We start from the raw sequence: 27,847 nt of genomic DNA on the forward strand, positions 1-27,847 counted from the left end.
AAGGCTAGATGCGATAATATACGTCTCCGCCCAGCTATGTGATGTTCAGCATCGATGCAATTGTGGTCATACATGCGGAAGAGTTCTGAACGAGGTCCTATCAAACGATGGCGTCTAACAGCCGGTCCACGGTAAGCTCCCTATGCATATAACTTTACTCTTTTATTTAAAGCGAATTGTTTTGCAAGGTATATAAAAAAGCCTGTAGGACAGCAATAAACAAGAAACCCATCGTATTATTTTAGCTACCTATAACAAGACTACGACCGGAAAACATATATAGACATGTAAATTCTATTCCTTAAACAAATGAAGTATGCGTGAGCGGACATGTACATAGATGAAAAATAAAATTGTAACAGCATTACCTATTCATAACCCAATGAATTTAACCCAAACCTGCAAAGAAAGTAAACAGCAAATGGAACAACTAAGCGGCACCAGCACCCTGGATGGGAGCTTGTATCCGGGTAGCCTGAGAACCAGCACGGACGATGTTGGCATTATTCGAATCGGACTTGATTGTTGACTCCTTATTCTCGCGCTGAGCCATCTTCCAGACCTCGACTTCCATACCGCCGCGGATGACACCAACACGCATAGTAGCGAGCAAGTTGTGGGCCGCATTAGAGTGGTCGTAGACACCGCCGTTGAAGACAGCGGTGGCATCCTTGCCAATACCTGACTGGATCAAAGCCTTTCCACCAGGATGCTGCTCAATAAAGTTGGTGACGTCGTGGACAACACCAGCAATGAGGACGAGTGCACGAGTTTTGGCCTGCTCCTGGTACTCTTCGAATTCCATGACAGGGAGCTGCTCCAAAGGAACACCCCAGTTAAGACGTGCGCGCCACTTGTCGAGCTTCTTCTGCTTTTGCTGGACGATGCCTTGCTGGATGGCATTTTGAGAGAAGGTCTTAAGGTCATAAGCAAGGCCGATCTTCTTGAGCAACCAGATGAGCCATTTGGTGGGGTCATACTGGTACCATTTGAGGGCGTTGCGGTAGTCAGAGGGGAACTCATGGTGGAAATTGTGATAGCCTTCGCCGAATGTAACAATGGCAGTCAAGAAGTGGTCTCGCGGAGAGCGGCGGTCGTCGAAAGGCTGATCGCCGAGCCAGTGAGCGAGCGAGTTAACACAAAAAGTAGCATGATGGACAACTGTCAAACGGACAATACCAGCCCAGAAGAGACCACCCTTCCAGTCACCCCAGCCGAGGCCCGCAACGAACATGGGGAAGAGGAAACCCATGGTGAGGAGGACGAGAATGTAGTTCTTGTGCTGCCATCTGACGACAGGGTCGGCATTCAAGTCGGTGATATCGACACGGCCGGACTTCTTCGGGTTGTGGAGAAACACCATCCAGCCGATGTGAGAATAGAGCAGACCTTTGCGGACAGAGTAAGGGTCCTTCTCAGTGTCGGTAAATCTGTGATGGACACGGTGACCAGCAGACCACCACCGAATGGAGCCCTCAACAGCACCGCCGCCGAAAGCAGCGAGTAGGATACGCAGAGGAAGACGGGCACTGTAAGCACGGTGAGACCAGAGACGATGATAACCTGATCTGTTAGCACCACTCTAATCATATATTGCAGTATCATATCAATACATACCAGCAGTGATACCGAGGCCCGTCAGGACGTAGTAGACGAAGGCAAGGATAGCGGTCTTGGATTGCAGAGGGGTGAAAACGGCGGAAGTGCAGCCGACGACAGGGATGATGATGATCAGTGTGACATTGAGCCAGCTGATGTGCTTGTACCAGTTCTGGAGAGTGAACGGTTGCTCGGAGATGTGGACGAATGTAGAGGACGCTTGCTTCGCAGTCGACGCAGCACTACCAACCGAACGAGACGGCGACGTCGAGCTTGATCTGGGTTGCCTGGCGCGAGCTGACTCGACGACAGGCTGCGCGGAAGTTGTCTCAGCACTGGCTGTCATTGTTCTGCTAACTATTAACAAACTGCACTGTGATTCAGAGGGAGTCGTGATGGCTGAGCAAAAAAAAGGTCGAGGTAGCTTCAATTTGTATATAAGCCAATGGCGACGTGCGGCTCGCCTTCGGACCCCCAACAACTGCTTCGGAAGACACTGTTGGGACAGAACCGATGGGACGGGAGTTGTGGTGTAGCTGTAGCGCTGCGTCACACAACTACCGCAAACGCCACGACATCAGTTTGAAAACTCTCCGCCACGTCAGGGGCAAGCCAGGGCATCCAGGGCACCCAACAAGGCGTCCCGCACCAGTAAAGTAGCCGCGGTCGCCAGCCGTCTGCAGCCGACTGGGCTGACATGTGACAATTCTTCTGCGGTTCTCTGCCGTTTTCGAGTCAGGCCATAGTCGTAATCTGATATGGATATTCTACGGAATGGCTCTGTGGCGTGTCCTGGTCGGCATTCGAAATATCGAAGCTCTCCGCCCCCGACGATGATAGAAGTTGGGGCCAACGCGACGAGACATGCCCTAATCCACCGGTTCCACATTGTGGTTAGTCGAATTGTCTGTATCGGCGGTTTTGTTTTACTTGGCCACTGCGAAGTGCTCATAGCAAATATAGCGCTTATTTTACTGGCACCTTCATATGCTCTTCTCGCAATCTGTAGCATATGTCACTTAAACTTGCCACAACAAATGCTCGTTGACACTAGTACTAAATAAGAATCAGATCGGTATCGAAGCGGATCTGCACCCCTGAACTTTACATTTTGCCGTCCAGCCGTCCGCGGTAAGGGTCGAATGAATTGTTGGTCCGTGACTAATGAATGAAATAATGATTGCCCTTCGAGTCAACCTCGGCTGGTCCCTGTAAAACATTGCTCGGCGTTCATTACAGTCCCTGATTTCGAAGAACTATGAATTGTAGTTTTTTTTTGCCTCCTCCCCCAACACCCACGACGCTGATGCGCGTTGTGACTTTTACGCATGTAATCGTGGTGCTTTTTATTGCGGGTTGTCTAAGTAGCACTCGGCTAAATACCTTTGTATGTAGGGACAACTGTCTGTCGCGTGTTCTTCCGTTCAGACTCATGTCCCAAGTGGCAACATCGGTTGCACCAATGTGGCCGCTTACTGTGTGCAGCTGTGGCATGACTTGACATTACACATGTCATAATCTTAATTAATCAATACATAACATATAATCCTATAAGGACAGGCAATTTTATTGTCGATGCAAGAAAGTTAGCGATGTTGCCACTTTGGGGCGAAGCCCTAATTTTGCCCAAGCGAACACACAGACGATCCGAGGACGACGTCAAGATGTCGCGATAGAGGAACCAACTGTAGCCTGTTAGCAGTGTTTAACCATGTTACTGACTCGTGTGGCATCAGCCTGCCATTATCGTCAAGTTTCTGAGTAGCAAATAATGCCTGACGTAGTACAATCAGGCAACAGACGCTATTACCAAGGAATTAGTAGTCGCGACCATGCTCTTGACGAAGTATTCATTTTCTAAGAAATTTATAATTTGAAACAGGAACCGGAGTTATATCTCCGATTTATGCTATTGGTCTGGTACTGCGACTCCCCAAAGGTTACTAGAATAGAGCAGATACATAAGCTAATAAGCTAACGAAATGAATCATCCTGCCCTGTAAACCCCAACATTTGTTAATTCAATTCTGGAACCGGCTCAAGTTTCTTTACCACACGTGCAGGCGAACCAACGGCAATCGAGAAAGGCGGGATGTCCTTTGTGACAACTGATCCCGCGCCGATCGTGCACCCTTCCCCAATAGTCACTCCTGGCAATATTGTCACATTCCCACCGATCCAGCAATCGCTGCCAATTGCGATTGGCTTCGCATACTCAATGCCATCCCGTCGAGATTGAATACTCGTCTCGTGTGTGGCTGAGAATATGCTTACCCCAGGTCCAAACATTACACGGTCACCAATTGTCACAAGGCTGCAGTCGAGAAAGGTGGTACTACCGTCCGAGTAAGGTTGATGCCATTAGTAGATCATATAATATGGCTTACTTGAAATTTGCGTAGAAGTCATCTCCGATAGAAATATTACAACCGTAGTCGACATAGAACGGAGGCTCGATATACGGTTTCTTCCCGAGCTTGCCTATAATATTTCGAAGCATACCCTCGCGCTCCCCCGTAATCGATTCTGCCGTTGCGTCTTCTGGAAAGTATGCGTTGTACTTCGTCACTCTTTGCCGAGCTCGAGTCCGCTCAGTGACTAATTCTGGAACGAAAGAATCGTATCTACTAACGTAAGTATTCCGGCCTTCCTTTCACGAGCCACATTATTAATACTCACAGCATTCCTGAAATCATCCTCTCATAATCTTCACACCAAGGGATACCCTTCAGCGTTTTCGCATAAGCAATAAACTTTTGATTTTTCTCGATACTCGCCATTATCAATGCTATAGCCTAACTGAATGATTGTGGATGAAGGAACTCATGGCTATTTGGGCTAAAGATAGGGCCACGTAGTCAGTTACTCTACTCCCCGAAGTATAACCTTTTTGTGACTTATTATGCCGGCTGCACTCGTGCTCTTGCTGCCCCCACAGTTTTAGGTACTATGTTTTACATACAAAATTATCTGTACCCAGAATGTAATAAGGGGCTCAATCGTGAGATGTCCACTTGAGTCTTTATCCTATCGGCTATCCAACCATAAAGCTTGGGAATTCTGAGTAAAGACGAATATGCCAATACTGTATAGCTTTGTTGAGAGTGCCTATGTATGGATATTCTCTGGCATAGCCCGGGATCTAAGTCGCTTGCACCCTCGTTTTATATCCTTGCTTTCAAGTCTCATCAATCCTGTTGCAGCGGTTTCCATGTTCATTGGTTAGATCAGTACCACTAATTGTGACAGTATCTATGAAAACATTGACACAGGCATTCAATACGATCTCGAGATTCCTGATCTACTTTCGATTACCCTATAGCCTATACTCAATCAATTTCCTTTTTGTTAATTGCGCGGCGGTACGCCAAGACGATATCTACAACACAGACAATGAAAGAACATTGTAAATTGCTGCCGTTGAAGTACTCTTACAGTCTCGTAATATATCTCGGTCAGTATGTGCTACAAACTTGTTGATTTAATGAGTATAATGGTGCGCCTTGATGAATATTAATTAAGATTGAGAAGACTACCGCTGCAGTTGCTGCACAGCTGCCGATCGTCAAGATTCGTATTTAGAGCATTTTTAATCTAAAATATTAAAATTATCATTACACCACCGCATTAACGTCTTTGAAAGCATCGCGTCCTTCATGAGTGTATCAAGACACAAGTTGCATACCCAGATAATTCAATGAGATGTACCAGACCCTTGGATTATGAAATCGATAAGCACAAATATGGACTAGCTCAGACCGTCCCAATCGAATTTCTAACGGCTTGCCATAGTTGCCCAATAATCGCGAAAATTTGACAACCGATAATTGATGCTTTAATTTCAAGCAACGACGCCGCTTGCAACTATATGTTGACACTTCCAATCATTCTACTATAACTCGCAACGGGAGGGCCCCTCTATCACTCAATTGATCTGCATAATTTGAGTAGCGGACAACGTCTTTCGTCTCTCCATCACTCGCGTGTATTACGAAATGTTGCGAACACCTTTACTGTGCCCTAACAATTATCGGAAAGCAGTTGCTGATGTGGCCGTATGCTCGTCATCCGTTACTATTCCCACTCGATCGTTTTCGTCCACGTCGGTTTTCAGCGCGCGACGACGACCGGTGGATGCAGGCAACCAGGAGATCGCTGCGCTTATCGACGCACAACGATCCACGTACCGAGCCCAGCAACGGGAAAAGCGACAAGCCCGTGCTCTCAAGACATCTGACGTCAAGAAGGAGGCAGAGACTCTCAGCGGCGCCGACCGTCAGCGAATTGCGGAGAAGGAAAAAGAGGAGGAGAAACGGTATTTGTCGAACAAAGCCAAGTTTGACGACGATTATCGACGACATTTACTAAGCAAGCCGCGTTCCTCTGGACCCGTCGATGAGAGTGTCGAGGTGCTTGTTTCGTCTAAAAAAGGTGAACATGCCGATTTGCAGCCGCGGCCGCCGATTACGCCATCGCCAGCTAATGTCGTCACGCGCGATGATCATCCGCTGTGGCAGTTCTACCGGAGCAAGGAGAGATCCTTGACTCATCCACAAATATACGACCAATTGGGACGGTCGTGGGAGATTCCAGAATTGAGGCGGAAAGGATACGAGGATTTGCATGCGTTGTGGTACGTGTGCTTGAAGGAGTTGAATATCTTACGGACGGAAATGTCTGCATTGAGAATTGCTATTCGACCAAACATGATCGACAACGTTGCGCAGAAGTACGATGAGCCGTTAAAACGTGTGCGGCGGAGTATGCAGAATATCCGAACTGTGTTGCTCGAGAGATATCATGCGTGGGAGAACGCGAACAAGGAGTTTGACTTGGACAGATTTGTGGAAGAGTTGCCCGCAGGTGCGGAACTTGTGCAGGAAGAATTGCCAAAGAGTGCCAATGTTACGAACGAGGTTGTGAACAAGTTGAAAGAGAAGGAGGTGGCTGTCTCGTCGGCGGCGTAGACTCGTTTGTAATATACAGTAAATAATAGTATGGACATAGGGTTGTTTAACACAAACTCTATATCTGCCGGTATAAGACTGCGCTGCTCAGAATCTTGACTATTGCCATGTTTTGGACAACCCTATTCCGGAGCGATGTAAACAAACCTTGTCCCAACCCAGCCCCGTTGCTTCAACTGTTTCGTTTCATGCTCAACGTCGCTAACCAGTCTGCTCCATCCGTATCGATTTCTGTTTGTAAAATAAAGGAGACATCACTGATCGATCCAACTTTTCCTGATATATTAGCGCGATGTCATTCTTCCATCCATCCTCCCACCCGTTGAATCCGTTCGGCTCCGGTCCACATCCACAACACCCGCCATTCTTCCCCATTACGATTCCACCGCCTCCGGGTCTTGCCCCCCCGCCTTCACCAATGCAGCGGCCAACATTAATATCTTCACCATCGCGACAATCCTTATCGGATGATTCCTTCTCGCCGATGAAGATTGGTACTGATGGTTCGAGAAAGAAGATCTACGTGCGTACTGATGAGGAGCAATTCGCCTTGCCAATGTCGAAAGTGGAGACGAACGAGGTGATTTTGATTACAATGGGCTATTGGATTCTTGATTCAGTTGGATGTCGATGACTAATGGCTTGGCGATAGGACCTTGTTATTCTTCTTTCTCGTTTGTTTTCCCCGGATATATTGCATCGCTTGCAGATCCGGTACGACACTACAGTAGTGGATTCCAAAGGCAATCCGGCCGGCTTGATCTCTGGCGGCGCCGTAATTTACCCGGAGTACTGGGAAAGTCTGATCGAGGATGGCATGCGGATCATGATTAAAGTGTTGCCTGAAGATGGCGAAATGTCCAGTAACTACGGCGGCAGCATTTCTGAAAGTTCGCGTATTCTGTCGCAATCGTCATCATCGTCGACATCGATTACCGAGACATCCAGAGTTATTTCCGGTGTTCAGGATCAGCTCAAGAATTCCACCGTGTTGACGTCGTCATCCGAGAATGAGCGTTCCACAAGAAATCAGCATGCTATTCCTCCAATCGGGCCACCGACAAACAAAGAGAACGATTCGTTACGTGCTGAAGACCTGAAGCCACGTACATATTCGTCGGCTGTGAAGCAGACTATGGTCCAACCTCTCAGTGTCAGTACAAATCTCGTAAATTCTTCTAATTCTCATGTGCGCACGCACGCACAGCAACATCTTCAGCAAGTGGTTGTAATGCCTGAGGATTCCGCTTCGTTGCAGTCACAGAAAATGTTCAGGCCGGGTCGCATGTCAGCCATGACTCCCGCCGAAGCTGCTCTAAAGTCAGTGACGGATCCCTACGGGTTAACATATCAGTCTTGCATTACCCTTCTAGTGCCATTGTTGCCCGACTACCGACGTCTCACGCATCCGCGCCTAAGCCCAAATATTGTAACAATCAGGCCATGTCATGAGAATACTCTTTGGATATTTTGTGTCATCCAACGCACGTTGCATCCCGTCACGGTGCGCGCATTCGAGACGATCGATATCGAGGAACTTATACTGCGCGTCGTACCGCCCGAGATTGGAAAGGAGAAGGCCGTGGTACTTTGGCGGAACATGAAATTTGGGGGTGAAGGTATTGGCAGCAAGTATAACGCGAAGAAAGAAACAAGGGGTACCGGCGGCCGTAATATGTGGAAGCGCAATTTGGCAGTATTAGCGGTGAAGAACGCGGAAGTATTTGTTGTTGTTTTTGAAACGCCTCAGAATTATCATCGACATGCAGTTCTTGCACAACAGCCAGGCGTTATTGATTTGACGGCTGAGCAGAGTCATACATATGCAGCAACGGGAGCCGGATCTTCACCTACAAGGGTGTCGTTTCAAGGAATTAGTCAGAATTATCCAGGTCCAGAGTTGGCATATATTGATTATAGTGCGTTTCAACGGCAACCATATGTGCAGAAATATAGTCCAGCACTGTCAGCCGCACCATCGGTATCGCGAATTACTGCTGGTGCTCAAAGTCAACTTGCATCTCTAACAACTTCGAGAAATGCAGATAAAATTAGTCCTGTCTCGGAATCATCAGCTGTTGAGAAACCTACTCGTAGTGTTGTTCAGGAATTAAGTTCGGACACAGAATCCAGAAGCGACAATGCGAACGAGATCAACATTAATGCCGACGGTGACTAGACTGGTCATTGTTATGTTGTCGTTTGTTTGTCAGATATATATTTTCAGCATGTATACCATCAGGGCTATCATCGTCAGTAAGCACTGTTACCGTGGTTCGACGATCTATAATATTTCCTCTGTCATTACTTCGCCGCCCGGGCATTTGAACTGTTATTTGTTCTGTTATCGATAGGTTCGGCGTAAAAGGTTCTCAGATTTTCTGTCCTATGCTTATAGTTATTCTTACATATGATATTAATGAGATTGTTTCTGTTATATGGTTATAGCCGTAACGTGAATATAGTTTGTTATAGTCAAGGGTTATTCATGATTCTTTCATATCTGTACATATTAGTACACCGCGTATTTTCTGCAACGTGATCTATCATTATCCGCAAAAGAATAACCCAAACTCGGAAACCTCAGGTGTAATCTGCAGGATATGGCGACTGGGGCCGATGTATGGTAATGAAATGACCCCCACCACACCCCCAACTTTATTTCTCCACCCACGTTTAACTCCGCTGTGAGGACTTACTTATCGGCCAAATCCTGATCGGTTTGCTCTTCGTTCAGTCGACTGAAGCATTGTAGTCCAGAAGTATTGTTTCCAAGGAGAGCTGCTTCAATTTCGCAATGGGCACACTGACTCTCGACGAAGTATCACAGCACAAAACGGCGCGATCATGCTGGGTAATTATCCGTAACACAGTGTACGACGTAACTGACTTTCTACCGGACCATCCCGGTGGAAGTCGGTCGATTTTGCGGTTTGCTGGTAAAGACGCGACAACTGATTTCGAGGGGATTCATCCGCCAGGTACGTTAGAAGAGACGCTTCCTGAGAGTGCGAAGCTCGGTACTGTTGACATTAATGGTGGCCGAGGTACGGCTAATAACGAAACTGAGGAGGAGGATGCGAAGTTGGCGGCTGAGACACCAGAGGATATGTTAAATATTGCGGACATCGAATGTCACGCTTCGCGGACATTGTCAAAAAAAGCATGGGCATACTACTTCTCTGCATCCGACGATATGCGGACAAAGATTCACAACAATACCATCTTCAATCTTGTTCTTTTTCGACCACGTATATTCCGGGACATAACGTTAGTGGATACGACGGCTCGTATGCTTGGCATCAAAACGAGTCTGCCGGTGTTTGTGAGCCCGGCGGCGTTAGCGCGTCTAGCGCATCCGGACGGCGAAAAGGCGATTGCGAGGGCCTGTGGCAAGCAGGGAATTTTGCAAATGATTTCGAATAATGCGTCGTTACGGTACCCCGATATTGTTTCTGCGCGGGTTAGTAACGAGCAGCCATTTGCCTTCCAGTTATATGTTCAGAATGAGCGGGCGAGAAGCGAGAAGCAATTGCGGGATGTGGTTAAAGCGGGGTGCAAAGCCGTTGTGCTGACTCTTGACGCGCCGACACCTGGAAAGCGGGAGATGGATGAGCGGCTCGCGAGGGAGGAAGCGAGAGCCAGTGGACATGTTGACGACGGTGAAGCTTTGTCTGCTAATTCTGGCAGAGGAAAGGGCACCGAGGGTGGTGTTGGACGTGCTCTGTTTCAGGGCACTGCAGGAGATTTAGTTTGGGATGATTTGAATTGGCTGAGGAAGCAGCTCCCAGATGATATCAAGATTGTCCTGAAAGGTCTCCAGACCGTTGAGGACGTTGTTCTTGCTACACAGCAAGTAGATAAGACGACCGGGAAGGCATTGGTTGACGCCGTGCTGTTATCCAATCATGGAGGTCGAGCACTAGAAGGTTCGTCGCCACCATTACTGATACTAGAAGAGCTCCGGACGTACGCTCCAGATGTCTTCCAAAGTCTCGAGGTTTACATAGATGGAGGAATCAGACGAGGCACGGACGTCGTCAAGGCGCTGTGTCTCGGCGCAACACAAGTCGGCATTGGGCGACCTGCGCTGATGTCATTGGCTGGAGGATTTGGCGAGGCAGGCGTTTCAAGAGTTATTCAGATACTGCGGGAGGAGATTGCAACTGCGATGAGACTGCTTGGTGCCATTACTATTGATCAGCTTGGCCCTCAATACGTGAGTTCATAGTGTCCTAATTTCTGAGAGTTGTGCTAAGTGCTATAGGTCAACACTTCTCAGCTGGACGCCATTCTAGGGCCAAGCCCACAGGCTGCTGCTGCTGCTGCGGCAATCTTCAAAGCGAAGTTGTGATGAACATATTGCAGCTTAAGGGATCAGGAAAGCATATAATGACATATTTGGCAGGGAAACACTTGGCACTATACAGAACTATAGACAATAAATTCTATCACATCTATTACTCCTTAAACGCAAGCTCGACAAGTTCGACAACGTGATCCGCCATCCCATAAGACGACTGATACCCAGCCCCGCCAGCACCATAGTTATGCACAACCTTACCCACCCCGACCAAATCCTCCAATTCAACACGAGGCCCACCCTCACGCGACGGTCTCAAACCAACATTATGCCTTACAATATCCAGCGGAAAGTCCTTTTCAAGCTCCGGACACAACTGCAACGATCGCCTAATAATCCGCTCCGCGAGATTCGGATCAACAGTCCCGTTCCAGTTCCCCTTCTGATAACATCCGCCTAGAATGGTGCCGCCGCCAGGCCGAGACATAATATACGTCAATTCGTCTTCGCCGTCCGCCGTCCCGCTAACGTTATACATTGCTGGTGCATGATTGCGCACAAGAACGGTTTGACCACGGCCGGGATATATTTTCGAGTCCATCACGCCTCCTAGTTTAGACGCCAGTAGACCCGTACAGTTGACAATTAGATCGGCTTTATTGCCTGATGCATGGAGGTCGACTGCCTCTTTAATGTGTTTGAGTGTGATGACATTGAGTTTGACACCATTGGCGAAACATTGAGACTGTAGCCATGGTAGGTAAACTTGTACGTTTATACAGACGGAGTCATACGCTATGCCTTGGCAGTATCCTTTTGGAAGGGCTGACGGGTCCAGCATCGTAAACTGCATTCAGTGATTAGATGGTTGGTAATCATTAATCAGGGTCGAAGGACGTACGTTTGCGACGAGATCAGCGAACCATGGACGCGCGTCGAGTAAGCCACCAAGGAGATCGCTCTGTTTATCTAGATCCTCTGGCCGAACATATGTAATACATCGTTGTGGCTGTCCCCATTAGTACAAAGGTGCTGGTCTTTTCGGCATTTATATGACTCACCCAGATACCAGCATCAGGGCATTCCTTCACAAGCCTCTGAAAAACGCCGTAGGTGATCCGATCATAATTCGCTAATCGCTGGTTGTCTTTCACAAAACCTGCACCAGTTAGCTGCCCGTCCCAACAAATAGATATTTATTCTAAACAAAGGATGCATACTCATCCAATTGGCGCCTGCCCACGGACTTGTGTACTCGATGTCGTAGTCACCGGGCATGAATTTCGCTACAATTGTCACGTCATAGCCTTTCTTGGATAGTTGTAACGCGGACGTCAAGCCAGCTACTCCGGCGCTGAAAGTTATCAATTATTTGTTCCGAGATTAAGCAGAATAGAAATGGCATAACGCACCCGATGACAACGATCTTCTTCGCATTGGTCATAATATGCTGAATGTAACAGTGGTAAAATAATGCTACTTCGTCTAGCAACAGTCAATAAGTCTGTAAAGGAGGGTACTACGAACAGCTAAATCATCCAACAAATATGCCCTCGTTCCGTCACGCCGTTTGACCTCATATACCATGTGGAGAAAGACAACGTACCACAAAGTGAAAGTTACTTATTCAGTTGTCTAAAGAGTTTCTAAACCTACTTAGTTCACGAAACCGATTCACGGGTGAACAATGTGGGCTCATAGGGTGACCCATCTGACGTAAAGCTACGGAGGCGTTGATTGTGAGGCTGGTGGGCCGCGTTGAACTCAATTGCCCCGGACACTGGACCCAATTCTACATAAACAAGCAAACAAATTAATGCAAAATCTAGATCATTGAGTTTATACAGAACTATTGGCCACTTAACAATCCCCGGGCAGCAGCATCATCGCTTTCGTCTTCCGTTTCGCCTTGATCATCGCTCCCGCTCTCGCTGCCTTCTTCTTCGCCACCTCCTCCTTCTTCATTCTCATCATCCTCCTCACTGATTTCGTCTTCGCTATCGTCCTCGCCATCTTCTTCCTCGCTATCATCACTAACCTCAACAATAATTTCAACCTCACTCTCGCTATCCTCCTCCTCCTGTTCCGAATCCTCCTCCTCTTCCTCCTCCTGCTGTTCCGAATCCTCCTCCTCCTCCACCACCATCACAGGCGCGGAAGTCGCAGCAGGCTCGCCAAAAAATTCGTCCAAAGTAGTATGATAATCCTCCTCCGCCTTCTTCACACTCTTCGGCTTCACTTGTTTAAGTTTTTCAACCACTACCTTCTTCTTCTTGATTTCCTTCTTTCCCTTCTTCGCCTTCGGCTTGACCTTCTTCGGCAGCGAAGCGAAAACAGGTGTTTCCTCACTTTTGATTTCATCCCTAATACTCGCATCCGGGGTGTCACTACTCCACGGAGGTAATGACCGTGCATCACTTATATGCGCACACACCAACCCAGAACTTCCAATCAAAAATTTCTCCTTCCCCTGACTCGGCGACGGCGCATGAGGAGATGGTTTCGGTGCTTGCAGTAACAATTTCGCAATGGGCGCGGACGACTGACTCGAGAGAACTGATTTATACAATCTCGCACGATCGCGTAAATCGTAAGACGTGTCGTACCGTGCCAAAAGCATGATGTAATCGAACAATAAATCCATAGGGTCAGCAGGCGGCCGAATCGTTGGCTCAAGTTGTTGGTCCTCCTGCTCCTGGTCTTCCTGCACCGGTTTCTCCTCAATATAGTACGAATACAACTTCGCCGCCAAAAGTACAATCTGCAATTTCGTATTCTTGTCCTCATCCGCGAAGTTTTTGGCGCATTTGCGTAACACATCCGGAGCAATATACCGTGCAATTCCGGCAAATTCGCCAACAAGCCAAATAATACTCGCCCTCGCAAGTGACACGGTGGCACTGTCAAGCGCCACGGCGAGTTTAGCGACAGTTTTGATGTGGTCTTTGGGCGATAATTGAATAATGTACCTAATCACTGTCAAACTCTCGCCAACAAGAGTATGATCAGTTGAATGAATCTGTTTAAGCAACCATCGTAAACATCGTCGCGCGATTTCATTCGAAATTTGAGCGCACCGGCCGATCGCGCGGACGGCTTCTGCGACGAGGAGTTTGTCGACTGAGGTTGCGTAGTATTGGAGTTCGGACAGGACTTCAGAGACGGTCGATTCGGAACATGAGAGAGTCAGACCTTCGATTTTGAGTTTCGCGATTTCGGGAGTGTCCGACGGGAAGACGTAAAAGTATTTCAGATATGGTGCGAACAGTTCCTATGCGAATCGGTTAACGAGATATAAGTAAACTGCAAATATGGAGACCGTACATTATTTTGAATCGCGAGAACTGCGATGTTGGAGAGCACGACGTACTGAATTTCCGACGGTCTGGAGAGCAGTCTGACCAGCGGCGGTCCCAAGAACGACAAATCGGCTTCTGGCACGAGCGCATTAAACAGATTCACCGTGGCAAGGACAACAGCACTATTTCGGCTCTGCAACAATGGCTTCGCAGCCGCCAGCAGCATTTCCAAGTCCGGATCAATCACAAAGTCTTCTTGCTGCTCCTCCGCTTCTTTGGCGCTTTCCTCATCGTCGGAATAAAACTCGTCTTTTTGTTTCTTGACCATGCTGCCTTTAGGGACATATACACGGACATACCGCGTCAACATGTCCAGCACGCAGACTTGTCCCCACTCCTCGATATCGGCAAGCATATTACAATATCGTCTATAGTTCGTGTGAAGCATGTCCAATCTATCCGGACAAATATTCACGAAAGTCTGCACCGCACTCCCCACGACATAGAAACTCTTGTCTGCAAGTAAGGTAGCGAGGTAGCCGACAAGTGTCTCGAGATTTGATTTGTCAAGCTCAAAACATTTGCCGATTGCTACCGCTGCCGCACGACGTACAATGGCCGACATGTCAACTATTGATTTTCTAATACCTAATAATATAACCGGCGCGATACTGGGCACTTTAATACCAGATAGCACCTTGATTGCCATCGCTCGAATCTGAGGGTTCTGGTCACCCAACGACTTCTGAATTGCGTTGATTGAGAGAAGCGCGAGATCGGATTCCTGCTGGCCATATCGGAGGAGGTAGATGTATACCAATTTTCTCACTTCGAGTGTCTGTGCGGCCGAGTTCTTGACCACGTCGGGGAAATACTCGGTAACATCCTGTCCTTTCGACATCATCTACCCAATTAGCTATCACCCGCTCACACAAATCCTTCTCACGTCTATAAAATTACTCACAGTTGCAATAGCCTTCATACCGACCAACTTTTCCTTCTCGTGCCGCGAATTCAAATACCGCTGGACATCACGCTGTCTAAACACTCCATCCTCTCCTAAACTTGCGGTCGCAGTACGAGCCGACGCAGCCGCTTCCATGGTCAATTCTTTCGCTGTCTCGAAAATTGCGGTGATTTTAGACAAGGACTCTGCCATTTCCAAAACGCGAGAAGAGGACGTAAGAGGAATTGTAGACGACGGTCACTGTGGTGCTCGGGCTTATTGTGGCGCCGAGTCGATTTGAAGCTTGGGCAGTCGAGAGAACGGGACGAGATATACGTTGGTGTGTATCGTGCCACAACAATCAGATCATCCACACTCATCAACCCAATATAATGACATCTAATATTACAGCAATATTAATCTATTCAATAAAATACTATACACAAATAATCGTAGTCATAGTCTAACATATCTATAATCGTTTCTATGCGATTTTGCAATTTTCAGATTCTTTCCACACGATCATTTGCACTAACTACTTGATGCAAAAATTAACGAAATTAACGATTAGTTATCCAATTAATCGTGTATTCCCAAACTAAAAAAAAAGCGATTCACTTAGCGCCATCACATGCACCTTACTCATAGTTCTAGAAAATGAAAAAAAGACTATTAATACATGAATTCTAAACTTCGGAATCGCTAACTACCTCACGGGTAGATGCACGGTGTTTGATCTTGGCTTCCTGGCTCATTTGATTAGACCGCTTGATATTGAATCCATCCTTCAACACGCCCTGGATGTCTTCCAGTGTGAGGCATGACGTCTCGGGGTAACAGAAATAAACAAACACCTCCCCGAGTAGACACAGGCTAGCGTAGAATCCAAACGTGCCTGACGGCGTGATCCGATTCATCATAGTCAAGAACGTGGAGCCGATAATCAAATTTCCACCCCAGTTTGTTGCTGTCGCCATTGAAGTGCCCAGACCGCGGACATGCATCGGGAAGAGCTCTGATTGCTGCCATGGGACGTTGCCAATTCCGGCGGCGTAGAAGGCAACGTAGAGCATCATCGCTATCAGGATGACGATTGCCCATGGGTCTGACTGAGTTGCGTTGGGTGGAAGAAAATGGAATGCGATGGCGTTGAGTACGAGCGCCGCGGACATGCCCCAAACTGTGCAGAGAAGAATGCGGCGACGGCCGACGATGTCGATAAGCAGGAAAGCGAGAATAGTGAACGCCATGTTTGTGCCAGCGACGATGAGCGAGACAGCTGTCGGTTTGTTGAAGCCGACAACTTGGAAGATAGTGGCGGAGAAATACATGAGCGAGTTGAAACCGCAAAGCTGCTGGATACCCTGCAAACCGCAAGCGACAACCAAAGCGCGGAAATGGCCGGGTACGCAATAAAGCTGCTTGAGTGCATACTTGAACCGATTGTAGCCGGACCACTCGGGATGCTGGTCGTTGTTATAGATCTCGAGAAGCTTAACCTTCTTGACGACGACTTCTTCGTCAACTTCACCGTTGCGCGAGCTGTATATCCATCGGACAACGTGACGGGCCTTCTCAATCTGGCCACGTCGGACGAGGTACCGCGGGGTCTCGGGCATGTATATGAACATTATCATCTGCGCGACTGCGGGGATGATGCCGAGACCCACGAGTAGACGCCAGCCGTTTTGAAGGCCCTCAAGACCCGCACCAATAGCATAAGCAATGACCTGACCGCCTGTGATGGCAAGCACATTGAGTATGACGAGACGACCACGGAAGCGCGAGGGAGCCATTTCGGAAATATACAGCGGCGCGATAAGTGATGCAATGCCGACTCCCCATCCCATAATGAAGCGACCGCCAATCATTGTCCAGACTGTATGTGCACCTGTTTGGAGAGCGGCACCAACAATAAACAACGTGTTCGCGCCGATTGTGACCCATTTCCGGCCCAAGACGTCAGCAAGGGTGCCAGCAATAATACCGCCGAGTAAGGCACCAAGTGACGTCGCGGATGTGATGAACTCTTTATCGGACGAAGTAATTTCTCTACCTAAGTCGGTGCCAATGGCGACTAGCGCGCCCGAGACGTACCCCGTGTCATAGCCGAAGAGAAAGCCGGAGAAGGAGACAAGGATGGTGAGCAGGAATACGAAGGGGTTTGGCTGTCCGTCCTCGATGTCGACGCCGTTTGCAATCTCACGTGCAATGACATCTGCGTAGTATTGTCCGTCATCTGTTTCCTTCTCTGCTGGCATCTGAGATGTGAACCTGAGCTCTACGGGCGCCTGAATACTGGCAGTCTTGCTGTCGGCGGTCATGGCAGGAGAACAGAGAAAGAAATGCGCCGAGTGGATAAAGAAAGAAAGAGTAGACAGCGCCGGGCAAGGGGCGAATGAGTAAAATAAGAGTCCGGGGCCAAGATGGGACAAGGCAAAGATTGCGCTGTGGAATATTCTGTATTGGGCTAGCATCCTCGGGGCAATTGCGTTTTGTGCGGAAGACGCAACCCACCGTCGAAAATTCTATCGCTATCAACGTTTGCGGTCAAAACTTAATTATTTAGCAACATGGGTATGATAAAACAGAGATCACATTCATCAAATGCGCCTTGCTATAGTACTTCTTCAACCACAACAGTCTGCAAAATCTCCCCGTGCGATTTTGTCCTACTAGCAGCATTGGTGCGGAACTCAATCTGCACATCGGAAAGCTGTTCCTGATATTTAGGTGGTTATGGGAGATATCAAATCTGACTCGAGTAATGGTCTAGCCAATGTGCAGTTCTTTACTTGTCAGCTACCAATGATCGTTAATCCGAGAAGAATGCAACATAGTTTTCAAAAAGTACGGCAATTTCTTGTCAGGGATATCAAAAAGTGATGGAGCACAGAGCTTCCTGGTCACATAATGGCGCAAATCGGAAACGGAATAGTTCGATATACAATATAACGACGTGCGAATTGAGTATTCATGTCGGCAAGTGTAATAATCGTTGACATTTACAATGCAACGGATTAGTCCCGGTGTAGCAATGTACAGCCTATCTACTTATCTGCTACAGAATCACACATATGCTGTGGGTAAGGGCGTGCCTACATTCTGGGTGGGACCCCCCGCGGATTAGGCCACACTAAAAGGTGGGGGGTTTGGTCTGTCACTAGTAATTCCCCAGAATAGTTGCTGCTGCCTCGCATCTTGTATGATCCGTATTCTGGACATCCACAAGGTTCCTCGCATACAATTCCCTCGATATGCTTAACCAATATAAATATACATATTAATAGTTCACAGCGCCGTGCCAGATAGTGTGTATACCGAAACAGTTATTTACTTTACGCTGGTGTCATTCGCTACTAGATGATTTTAGGCAGGCCACTTCTGCTATGGCGTGCATCGAAGATCATCGAAATTGCTGTCATTATGTACATCTACACATGCGACAACTTTGTTCGTCGTGCCTGGGTGCGACTGCTATCAGTGTTATCTGTAACTGTCATTCGCTTTCGATCCTGCGTACGTAAATGATTGTTCCATGGAGAAAGTGTACCGGTTCTGTCCTATCGGCATCTCAATGAAATATCTACGTCTAAGCTTTTCTGGTTTCGTGAGGTAGTTCCTCCGGGGCTTCTTCCGCGGCATATTCTCAGCAAAATTCAGTCGTCTCTAGCAATTGAGTCTCAAACTTATTCTCTGGGCCACGTTTCTGAATTGTTGCATTGGCAAGATTTAGCATTTCCGTCAGCTGCAAACGCGCTTTCCCATACTTCCGCAGAATATTTTCGATTGCAGAGCAGTAAAGAATTTGAAGGTGACCTAAGTCCGATCCAAATTATTAGCGAGTAAAATTTTGCTCGGGAGCTTCACTTATTCTACGTGAATCCCAGTTGACCACCTAAATTTGTGTGCGAAGCGACTTTGTCCGGGTAACTGACACACCCGGGGCCGGCAATCAGCATGCGCGTCTGGTTGTTAACATCGATCTAAACAGTCCTCTTAATGACTAGACCCTAACAATGACTATTCTCATGCAGCCATGCCACCCGACTACATCAGTATATTTACTATAGAATCCACGGTACCTGTATTTTTTTTGCACAGCAAATCGCAGCCAGGAATATATTGATCCTTTACATCTGCAATGCATCTGTTTCTCACTGCGCTCTCGGCCATGTCCCTGATTTCTTTTGTGTCAGGGACATACCTAATCCAACTCTCCCCTGACACCAACATCTCCTCATATCTAGATGGGCACCCTTTCATTAAAAGCAAATTAATCAGGACATACTCCTTCGGTGGTTTTAGAGCCATCGCGGCGGATTTTGATGAGGAGTTCGTCAACACTCTTGGGGTAGAGCCATTGGTATGCCCCCAATCGCGTGTATGATGTTGTACGATGCTGATATCTCTCGCTAGGTCGAGAACATATCCCCGGATATAGTATTACGCGCGAACGTGGTAACTCAAACTGGCGCGCCTCGCCATCTCGCGCGAATATGCCAGCGACCAGCACTCGGGACAACTGAAGCACTGACTTACGAATACGATGCCAGTGCTGGGGAAGGCATTGATGCGTATGTACTTGACACCGGTATTTATATGTCACATCCCGATTTTGAAGGGCGTGCGATTAAAGGCGCCGACTATACAGGCGAGGGATCTGGCGATTCGAACGGCCATGGGACGCATGTGGCCGGGCTGATTGGATCAAAGACATATGGTGTCGCGAAAAAAATCACGTTGATTGAAGTCAAAGTCCTCGGCGCGACAGGTGGCGGTAGTTTGTCAAATGTGATCGCAGGACTGGACTATGCAGCCAACTCCCGCATCTCGAGCGGCAGGAAAGGCGTCGCAAATTTATCGCTAGGAGCCATGTACAATCCCATTCTCAACTCCGCGATCACTTCCGCCGTGCAGTCGGGATTGGCAGTAGTAGTTGCCGCGGGAAATGACGCTCTGCCAGCATGCGCTTTCTCGCCCGCTAGTTCCCGCGAAGCACTCACCGTGGGCGCATTAGATGACGAAGATGACTCGATCGCCCCCTTCAGTAACTGGGGCCACTGTGTAGACCTCTTCACGAGCGGCGTGCACGTCCTGAGCTTACTCAATTCCGATGACGGCACGATCGCGTATTCCGGCACATCCATGGCGAGTCCGATCGCCGCAGGCATAGTCGGATACTTCATGGGTCTAGGCGATTCACCTGAGGAAGCGGTAGCGAGGGTCAAGGCGGAGGCAACTCGTGGCGCAATCTGTTGGCTTCAAATCCTTTTTCGTCCCTTCACGCCCAATAAAATCGGATACAACCTCGCCGGAAACACATTTTAACGCGCTTGCTTTATCTCCTCGTGTTAATGGCTATTCATTGGCCACTTTGATACCACCTGGTTTAATCAACTATCTTGCTGATGAGGTTTTGAATACTGTCATGAATATTCTGTCTGTTCCGGTTTTGCTCTCTCTGTTGGTACTGTCGAATGTCGGGGTTATGCTCGCTGTCATGACGATGTGGGTTTTATATGGGATATACGCCATTCTGTGGCGGCTACTGTCTGGTGAGGAGGAGTGGACTGTGTTTTACTAATTAAAATTAATATACGCTACTACCTCACACATCCAATCCGACCACGACTTCTTCTGTGATAACTGATTCATAGCAAAGCTAACAGTCAACGTATAGGAGAACGCTAAGCATGTTTTTAAGTAACGATTAAGACAATGAAATGATCATGAACTATAAAATGTACATTGTTTCGGGGATTGCAACAAACCATTGTCGAATACTGGTCGTGCACTCAGTCTCAGTGGCCGTTGGGATTGTAATTACGGGTCAAGCGAGCCCCCGACTAGTCGCGACAGGGCAAGGAAGAGGAAAAAGCGCCTCCTGGAAAACTCTATAACACGATTGGAATCATCCAGCTACTGAGAAGTTACCGAGTTCTCATTTAATCCTTATGAGGACTCTGTTTTAGACCTTATCGAAAGTCATTAACAATTCAGTTGGATCTAGAGTAAAACATCACCTTACATGTAAATTATCCCAGACATCAGCTACACTACCCTAACAGAGACCTCAACACCTTTTCCCTTCTCCGCGTCGACCTCAGCAAGCTTCTCCTCGCGCACCAAATCCACGACCGACTCCGGCATTTGCAGATCCATTAAATCATCCGGATCAACCGCCAGTCCATACTTATTAAATACCCGTCCCATCATCTTCTTCTCCCGTTTCTCCATCACGACGAAAAACAAAACTCCAATTCCGGATAAAAAGCTTAGAGCACACATTAAATGGTATCCCCAGACATAATGCGGAGCCTCCGGTGTCGGGAACGCGAGCAGCGGAAGCCATGCGGAGATGGCGTACGAAATAGTGTTACCGACGGCCGATAACATGCCCCTCAATTCCGGATCGTCTTGGAACGCTTCGGAAGCCCACGTGAGAATAAGCGCCCAGACAGGGTATCCGATTTCTGGGAAGAAGAAGGCCGCATATTTGAGACCGAATGGGATGTCCCAGATCGCGAGGAGTAAATTGCCGAAGAAGTTGAAAAATACAGCGACGAGCAGCATGGGCCAGCGGAGACCCATGCGGTCAGATATATTCGCAGAGAGATAACACGTAAAGATCGCCATGCCGTACCCCGCTGTGGGGATCAAGTTGATCTGCTGAACGGAGTACTTATGCAGTGATTGTAGCCAAAGATTGAAGTACGAGTAAGTGCCACTGACGTTGAACAGGATATATGGCCAGTTGAACCCGTAGATCCGCCAGTTCTTAAAAAATGATAGGAACCGACGGAGTGTAAGTTTCCGTGTGGACTTTTGGCCTAGTTCCGCCATTCTCAACACGCTGAAGTCCTTTTCGAGATCGGATAACCAAGGCACACGGGTAGTGTTGGGAAAGTCAGGAATGGAGTAGAATCCTAGGAAGCATATCGGCAAGCCGATGATGCCGTCGACGATGAAAAGCCAGCGCCACCCCGCAATGCCGCCTAGACCGTTCATAGACGTGTACACGCCTGCTTGGATGAATCCAGAGCACATTGATGCGAGCGCCGACGCGAGATCATAGACTGACATGCGCTTTGCGAGTTCCTCTGGGCGGTACCAGCTTCCTAATAGCATTGCAGTAGCAGGATATGTCGTTGACTCGCAGAGGCCAATAAAGAAGCGAAGAATGTAGATCTATTCCTTGGTTATTTAACTTCCCTATTATGAAAAGAATACGTACCGGCCTTGCACTCTGAGCGGTAGCAATGCACATCACCAACGCAGACCAGGCAACCTCACAGCAAGGTAGCCATACCGACGGACGAATTTTATTGATCAAAAATTGTGACGGAATGGAGCCGAGGATATAGCCGATGTAAAACACAGTGTTGAACAGGTTTCGCTGCTGCCCATTTAGCGCGAGCTGAGATCGTTAGAGTTTGTACCTGCAATCTTGAATGAAATACTCACGTCTTTCTGCATGCCACTAACATAAGCGTTGCCTATATCCTGTCAGTCTTACCTAGCCAACTCTACCAAGAACCACAGCATACTGATATTCGTGTTGTCCAACGTCTTGATAAAAAATGACAACAAGAAATAAAACATCACGTTCGCATCTAACTTATGCAAATACCATCGGTACCGCGGGGGCTTTTCAAAACTATCCCAGAACTGTGCGAGGAACCGTCTAAAGGCATTGGGTTGGTATCCTTCGTCATCGAGGAAGACACGGAACTTTTCCTGGACTTCGTCGTTGGTGTATTTCAGTTCCCGCGGTACAGGGTTAACTGAGCCCTTGATCCAGCGTATGATTCCCATATTTGAAGGACAAGAGACAAGGCGTGCATAGGCGACTCAGCATTAAATTTCAGATTACCTTGGCAGGGACCGCAACTTTATACAGAACACAGTGCGTTAACGCAGTGTGCTGCAGAGAGAGCTCAGATAAGGACTTCCGATCAGTTACCGAATTCCCGGCATATTGTTTTGCAGTAGATCCAAATTTCGGAAACGCATTAAGAGGCGCAGTGGCGTCTGGAATACGTAATGTCGTGCCGTTGAGATTGAAACAGCAGTGTCAACCACTACCGATGCACCATCACAGTACTGCCAGTTGTAATCTAATTGCGCAGTCGGCAGTGATCAGAAAGATAAGCCAGTACAGAAAGCAGATCATGTTCGCAATTTGGCATGGAATATGACATTTGCGGCGGTATAGGAGTCGATAACGATGTCACAACAAATCGCGACTTTGGATGAATAAAAATTTTAGCGTAGTCTAAAGTACCCACGTAATTAGCATGGCCTAGTCCATGCAGCCAGAAGTACCGGCCGCCAATCGTCTTTGGCAAGATTGTGAATGAGTGATACGGACAAATCACGATAAGAACTAAGTTTAAAAGTACAGGCAGCAATGTACACACCATTGTATATGGTCTTGTGAGGGACGCGCCCCAGTCTTGGTTCCTTGGTGTTGCGGCGTTCGCCAAGGCTACTAGTCCATATTGAAAGTCACTGCACTTGTCCCAGGGCAGCAGAAGGAGCGCGTAATTTTTTGCTCCTGCCGCAAATACAGGATAATTAATTTAAACTATTAGCTGATGGTGTCTGTAAATGCGTGTTGCGATAAAGTCAGCCTATATTGGGTCCCGGGACATTGACTGGCATGCGCATAATCATTAGTGGCTGTGGTGTGAATGCGACACTGTGTTGAACTACAATAGATAACGAAAACCCAATCCGTCAGAAACTAATTTGTGAAAATGAGGAAAGTCAGATAACGTCTATTTCCAGTAAGTCTTAACCAACGAATACATAGACAGAGATGTTGAACAAATGGTCGGAGATCGTAGCGGAATAGTTTACTGCGGCGTTACGGATTTAAGTGGAGCCGAAATATGCGCGATAAGAATAAGAGTTGGTCGTTGCGTACACAACAAATGAGGCGCCGGAATGCCGGAAAATCCCGCTACTCCAATCTCGCCAATTCCACATTCGTTACCTGTATTCGACAATTGGATCAGTCACACGCTAAGAGGAGAACAATTGAGCAAACAATAATCGAGCCTCCGGCAGGAAATGTTAGTCATATTTGCTGACTTCTCATCTTTCTCCGTGTTTTGACTGTTGGTGAATCCTTATCTCTAGCAGTGATGTGAGCGATATATGCCGTGGGCATATGGACAACGAAATGCAGTCTCAAGGAATTATGTCGCTGCTAATATACTTTAGAACTGGTCTGGCATGCGATAGAGACCACCGCTAATATCTATCTATTCAATCTCGCATTTAGGAAGCATCTAGATTCCTATTAGCTTTTAATCGAGTCATGTAATTGAGCTGTAGAATAGTGACATCTAGATCTCGACGTTCTACTACAGCACACGATTTTAGCCGGACCCTTGAGCAATAAGGTATGGTTGACATGCGTCTACAGCAGAGCGACACTACTGCAGAGGGCTTTCTGGGTTCATTCTCTGGGTTTACCTGCATATCTCGGCTATTCGTCGACATAATAGTCTTAGAGTGTACTACACCACATGCTGTCTCATTTATTCGCGTGATGAGCGGACGACAGGCCCACAGAGATCAGCCAGTGGAGTGGCATCAACACAAAATGAGTGAGAGTTCCAAAAGAGAAGCGTTCGTCAGTGCATGCCCCATCAGAAGTGCTCGGACTCTTGAGCCATTAGGTTTAAATGTTCGGTGGTGGAGTTGAGACGATAATAGTCATCGGCACAGAGAAGAGTACAATCGCAAACGAGATTCATTTACTCCAGTGACACCGTCGGGTAGGTCGCTCGCGCGAATAATATTTATCAGGCATGGGGTATTGTATGGTGGGCAACCCCAAGATCGCTGCCGTCATTCCCTGTCCCAGTGTCAATCAGACGTGGATGATGAAATTAGCAGTTTGGTAGACGAAATGGTATTGCGTAAAGGGTTAATAAACAGGGATATTGCCAACCGGACATAAAACTGCACGAGACCGCCCGGAAGAGTATCCCAGTCTTCTAACAGCGAAACTGCTGTAGACAGAGCAAGATGCATTCCGATCGGATGTGTTACTGCGCCGTGTGAGCACCCAGTTCGATGTCGCGTATTTCGCAGCAGAGACAGGACACGATGCGGGTCATACAAATCATAGAGACATGTTTCCATACAATAGAGACAGGAAATAGCACGTACAAAGGCCCGGGCAAATTGGCGCTCACCATAATAATGTGTACTACCCCCAACTTAAAGGAAATAAGATTTGCACAGAATTCAATCTCTGTCATACGTCCTAAATGGGAATAAACATTTCATTTCCTCATTTTCTCGCTAATGAATGCCTTAAAATTATCCATTGTAAATTTTAATTGTCATTACTACCCCAATATGGCATCTAAGTAGAAACAATCTAGGCTAAGTCTAACGAATCCGAGGAAGAAGATTCGCATTGCCGAAGTTACCCCCACAAAATCTACACCGGAAGATACCAATCTTTGCGGCCCCCACTATTATTTTTGTCCAGCGGCAAAACTCCTAAACTTCAACAACCTTTGCGGCCTTCCGCGCAGCAAATCCAAGCCTTAGCACTGGCAATATTATGAATAGTGTCCCAGTCTATGGTGGACTCGTCTTACTGCGCTGGAGGTTCCTTAGTCGTTGGGTTTAGGGTCCATATTATGATGGCATTGTCGGGTCCCAATATTCCTCCATTACAAATCCCTCAAATCCGAGACTGAAATGCGAGACTGAAATCCGAGGGACAAATTCGAAATCGTTTCTAAGTGTGCCTGATACGACTAACTCTATTTTCAACTCGAAGAGTATTTAATATATGTAGGGCCTCTAATATACGCCATTGTTTTAAGATTTTGTCTCTTAGAGATCAGACTGATTCAATGAAGCAGTCCTTAACGAGAACCCTCCGCCTTATGAGGATATATATAATGGCCGTAGACAGTACTATGTAGTTTCAGCTGCTGACAGATATCTGCACGACGAAGCACATAGCTCTTTCTACCCACGAGAATATCAGAGTTCCTACGCTCACTCCAGATATGCGCGCGATCCCAGTATTACTTATGGAACTAGTGAGGCCAGCATTATAAAATTTGCCTCCAGTATCGGGGTACCATGAAGCTCCTGCACAGAATTCATACACTTACGGTCCCACTAGTATTGCGGTAGGACCCAGTCAGCAAGCCAATAGCGAACGTGACGGGTTCTCGAAACGGAGGGATTTTTCTGATGACGTTACCAGATCGACAAACCAGTGTTTGAATGCCGTAAGAGGATCGAGCGATGAATCTGATGCATTGTCCTCTCAATACGATCGGTCTGGTACTTCTGATGACGGCGAATCTATTGCTGAAGCATTGCATGTTCATGTTCGCAGTCCACCGTCGCTTGATACTATCCCACCTTTAAGGAAGCCAATAGTTTTGTCGCAAATGATGAGCGGCGTCGGTGTACCATTTTGCAGGGCTTATTCTCGGGAGTTGGAATCTCATGGGATATGTTGTGAGGAATTTCTTGAGTTTGTCGACAAGCTTAACGTCGTCAACAGCCAATCCTCCTCTTCAGGTGCTGGGTCTTGTTGGAAGTGTCCTTGGGCTTGTGCCCAGTGTCTCGTTTCAGATTGCTGGTGCTGCTACCCAAGCAGTGGCTAAGGTTGGAGTATATGCCGTGAGCAATTGCAGAACCGAAAGCTTCATGAAACAGGCAAACAGGGAGCTGTTTGCGCCCCGACGATTGAGAGTTGAATTGTGACACCTCGGCGCTGAGTAAAATGCTTGGATTATCTTCTGAAGTACCATTCTTTGCTCCGTTGAGCCACGTCAATAAAGATCAACCTGTGAACGAAAGGCGACTGGCTGCATTGGATGGGTACGTTAGTTCGCTGACTTTCCAAGTCCCTCCACCAGGTCCACAAGCTTCAGTGCTTGCGAGATTATCCGATAAGCAGGTTGAGCGGCAACTGAAAATATCAGAGAATAAGCTTATGAAAGACCGCGGAAAGGCTCTAAAGAAAATTCCTGGAGAGCATCAGAAATCCTCAAAAGAGTATGAAAAGGGAATGCGCAATTAAATAAGGAAATAGATAAAGTGAATCGCAAGGCTGAAAAGGAAATCGCGAAGAAAAGCAAAGAAAACAACGAACGAAAAAGGATAAAGGAAGTGGAAAAAGCTAGACGAGAGCAGGAGAAAGAGTTGAGAAAAATTAACAAAGATATAAATAAATTGGGACTTAAAGCTGAGAAAGAGAAATCGAATGAGCAGAAAGACTATGAAAAGGAAGAGAAAGAAATGAACTCTTTCAAAAAGATTCTCTGGATTGTCGTGGTAAATTTAGAGTAAGGGAATATTGTCATAGGTAGGTGTTTAACAATGATCTTCGGTGTGTTCGTAGTTTTGTCATAATTACTAACCAAATCGTGACTCTGGTATTTCAGGGCTTTCACTAAGGAGTCTACCAAGATCTTAATTGGTTTCAATCAGCGTTGTGTGTACTCGGCGATTATTTCCCGGACTGTTTCCCTGCTGGTATTATGTTCGAGTTGTCTGTCCACAACAATCGAAAAAGTACAGCGTATCTTCATATCATAATATCATAAATATATACGGTATAGAAATTACCAACTCACTATTAGGGCTGTTGACGATATTCGACTTGGCGAATATTATTCGACCGATTATCGGCGTCGGATACGATATCGGCCAATCCCCCGGCGTCGGATACGAA

General features: G+C 47.3%; 12 protein-coding genes across 12 annotated transcripts; 6 read left to right on the forward strand and 6 right to left on the reverse strand.

Annotated features, from left to right (window-relative positions):
- Positions 1-216: 216 nt before the first annotated feature.
- Positions 217-1,995, reverse strand: V1508DRAFT_425974 (uncharacterized protein). The gene is made up of 2 exons (XM_066941512.1): positions 1,618-1,995; positions 217-1,563 (listed from the first exon to the last, which is right to left on the reverse strand). The coding sequence occupies exons 1-2, from the start codon at positions 1,943-1,945 to the stop codon at positions 431-433; spliced, it is 1,461 nt and encodes a 486-aa protein (XP_066793008.1). The 5' UTR covers positions 1,946-1,995; the 3' UTR covers positions 217-430.
- A 281-nt stretch (positions 1,996-2,276) lies between these two features.
- Positions 2,277-2,699, forward strand: V1508DRAFT_425976 (uncharacterized protein). The gene has a single exon (XM_066941513.1). It carries the CDS (start codon positions 2,358-2,360, stop codon positions 2,661-2,663), a length of 306 nt encoding a protein of 101 aa, XP_066793009.1. The 5' UTR covers positions 2,277-2,357; the 3' UTR covers positions 2,664-2,699.
- Positions 2,700-3,454: 755 nt separating this feature from the next.
- Positions 3,455-4,506, reverse strand: V1508DRAFT_392415 (trimeric LpxA-like protein). Its single transcript, XM_066937956.1, has 3 exons — positions 4,279-4,506; positions 3,987-4,223; positions 3,455-3,934 (listed from the first exon to the last, which is right to left on the reverse strand). Exons 1-3 carry the CDS (start codon positions 4,377-4,379, stop codon positions 3,616-3,618), a joined length of 657 nt encoding a protein of 218 aa, XP_066793010.1. The 5' UTR covers positions 4,380-4,506; the 3' UTR covers positions 3,455-3,615.
- Positions 4,507-5,419: 913 nt separating this feature from the next.
- On the forward strand, positions 5,420-6,666 carry V1508DRAFT_425982 (mitochondrial 54S ribosomal protein uL29m). Its single transcript, XM_066941514.1, has one exon. It carries the CDS (start codon positions 5,595-5,597, stop codon positions 6,564-6,566), a length of 972 nt encoding a protein of 323 aa, XP_066793011.1. The 5' UTR covers positions 5,420-5,594; the 3' UTR covers positions 6,567-6,666.
- Positions 6,667-6,702: 36 nt separating this feature from the next.
- Positions 6,703-9,047, forward strand: V1508DRAFT_425984 (uncharacterized protein). Its single transcript, XM_066941515.1, has 2 exons — positions 6,703-7,146; positions 7,219-9,047. The coding sequence occupies exons 1-2, from the start codon at positions 6,859-6,861 to the stop codon at positions 8,743-8,745; spliced, it is 1,815 nt and encodes a 604-aa protein (XP_066793012.1). The 5' UTR covers positions 6,703-6,858; the 3' UTR covers positions 8,746-9,047.
- Positions 9,048-9,196: 149 nt separating this feature from the next.
- Positions 9,197-11,241, forward strand: V1508DRAFT_464404 (FMN-dependent dehydrogenase-domain-containing protein). The gene is made up of 2 exons (XM_066942898.1): positions 9,197-10,785; positions 10,834-11,241. The coding sequence occupies exons 1-2, from the start codon at positions 9,364-9,366 to the stop codon at positions 10,918-10,920; spliced, it is 1,509 nt and encodes a 502-aa protein (XP_066793013.1). The 5' UTR covers positions 9,197-9,363; the 3' UTR covers positions 10,921-11,241.
- Positions 10,944-12,571, reverse strand: V1508DRAFT_425988 (FAD dependent oxidoreductase). Its single transcript, XM_066941516.1, has 5 exons — positions 12,282-12,571; positions 12,090-12,223; positions 11,931-12,028; positions 11,771-11,878; positions 10,944-11,716 (listed from the first exon to the last, which is right to left on the reverse strand). The coding sequence occupies exons 1-5, from the start codon at positions 12,311-12,313 to the stop codon at positions 11,027-11,029; spliced, it is 1,062 nt and encodes a 353-aa protein (XP_066793014.1). The 5' UTR covers positions 12,314-12,571; the 3' UTR covers positions 10,944-11,026.
- Positions 12,572-12,678: 107 nt separating this feature from the next.
- V1508DRAFT_425991 (adaptin N terminal region-domain-containing protein) lies at positions 12,679-15,399 on the reverse strand. The gene is made up of 3 exons (XM_066941517.1): positions 15,133-15,399; positions 14,194-15,072; positions 12,679-14,140 (listed from the first exon to the last, which is right to left on the reverse strand). Exons 1-3 carry the CDS (start codon positions 15,325-15,327, stop codon positions 12,719-12,721), a joined length of 2,496 nt encoding a protein of 831 aa, XP_066793015.1. The 5' UTR covers positions 15,328-15,399; the 3' UTR covers positions 12,679-12,718.
- A 97-nt stretch (positions 15,400-15,496) lies between these two features.
- On the reverse strand, positions 15,497-17,772 carry V1508DRAFT_425992 (uncharacterized protein). Its single transcript, XM_066941518.1, has one exon. The coding sequence runs from the start codon at positions 17,589-17,591 to the stop codon at positions 15,801-15,803; it is 1,791 nt and encodes a 596-aa protein (XP_066793016.1). The 5' UTR covers positions 17,592-17,772; the 3' UTR covers positions 15,497-15,800.
- A 1,340-nt stretch (positions 17,773-19,112) lies between these two features.
- V1508DRAFT_458061 (peptidase S8/S53 domain-containing protein) lies at positions 19,113-20,847 on the forward strand. The gene is made up of 2 exons (XM_066942704.1): positions 19,113-19,480; positions 19,534-20,847. Exons 1-2 carry the CDS (start codon positions 19,259-19,261, stop codon positions 20,443-20,445), a joined length of 1,134 nt encoding a protein of 377 aa, XP_066793017.1. The 5' UTR covers positions 19,113-19,258; the 3' UTR covers positions 20,446-20,847.
- A 218-nt stretch (positions 20,848-21,065) lies between these two features.
- On the reverse strand, positions 21,066-23,083 carry V1508DRAFT_288908 (major facilitator superfamily domain-containing protein). The gene is made up of 5 exons (XM_066936550.1): positions 22,665-23,083; positions 22,582-22,613; positions 22,352-22,534; positions 21,146-22,305; positions 21,066-21,091 (listed from the first exon to the last, which is right to left on the reverse strand). Exons 1-4 carry the CDS (start codon positions 22,930-22,932, stop codon positions 21,169-21,171), a joined length of 1,620 nt encoding a protein of 539 aa, XP_066793018.1. The 5' UTR covers positions 22,933-23,083; the 3' UTR covers positions 21,066-21,091; positions 21,146-21,168.
- Positions 23,084-25,537: 2,454 nt separating this feature from the next.
- V1508DRAFT_458063 (uncharacterized protein) lies at positions 25,538-27,847 on the forward strand. The gene is given in 7 exon segments (XM_066942705.1): positions 25,538-25,727; positions 26,010-26,195; positions 26,227-26,663; positions 26,689-26,870; positions 26,890-27,168; positions 27,273-27,784; positions 27,833-27,847. The coding sequence occupies 6 exon segments, from the start codon at positions 25,706-25,708 to the stop codon at positions 27,460-27,462; spliced, it is 1,296 nt and encodes a 431-aa protein (XP_066793019.1). The 5' UTR covers positions 25,538-25,705; the 3' UTR covers positions 27,463-27,784; positions 27,833-27,847.

The sequence above is a fragment of the Lipomyces doorenjongii genome (assembly GCF_038497915.1).
Source record: "Lipomyces doorenjongii strain NRRL Y-27504 unplaced genomic scaffold V1508scaffold_89, whole genome shotgun sequence".
In the NCBI taxonomy this organism is placed as follows: domain Eukaryota; kingdom Fungi; phylum Ascomycota; class Lipomycetes; order Lipomycetales; family Lipomycetaceae; genus Lipomyces; species Lipomyces doorenjongii.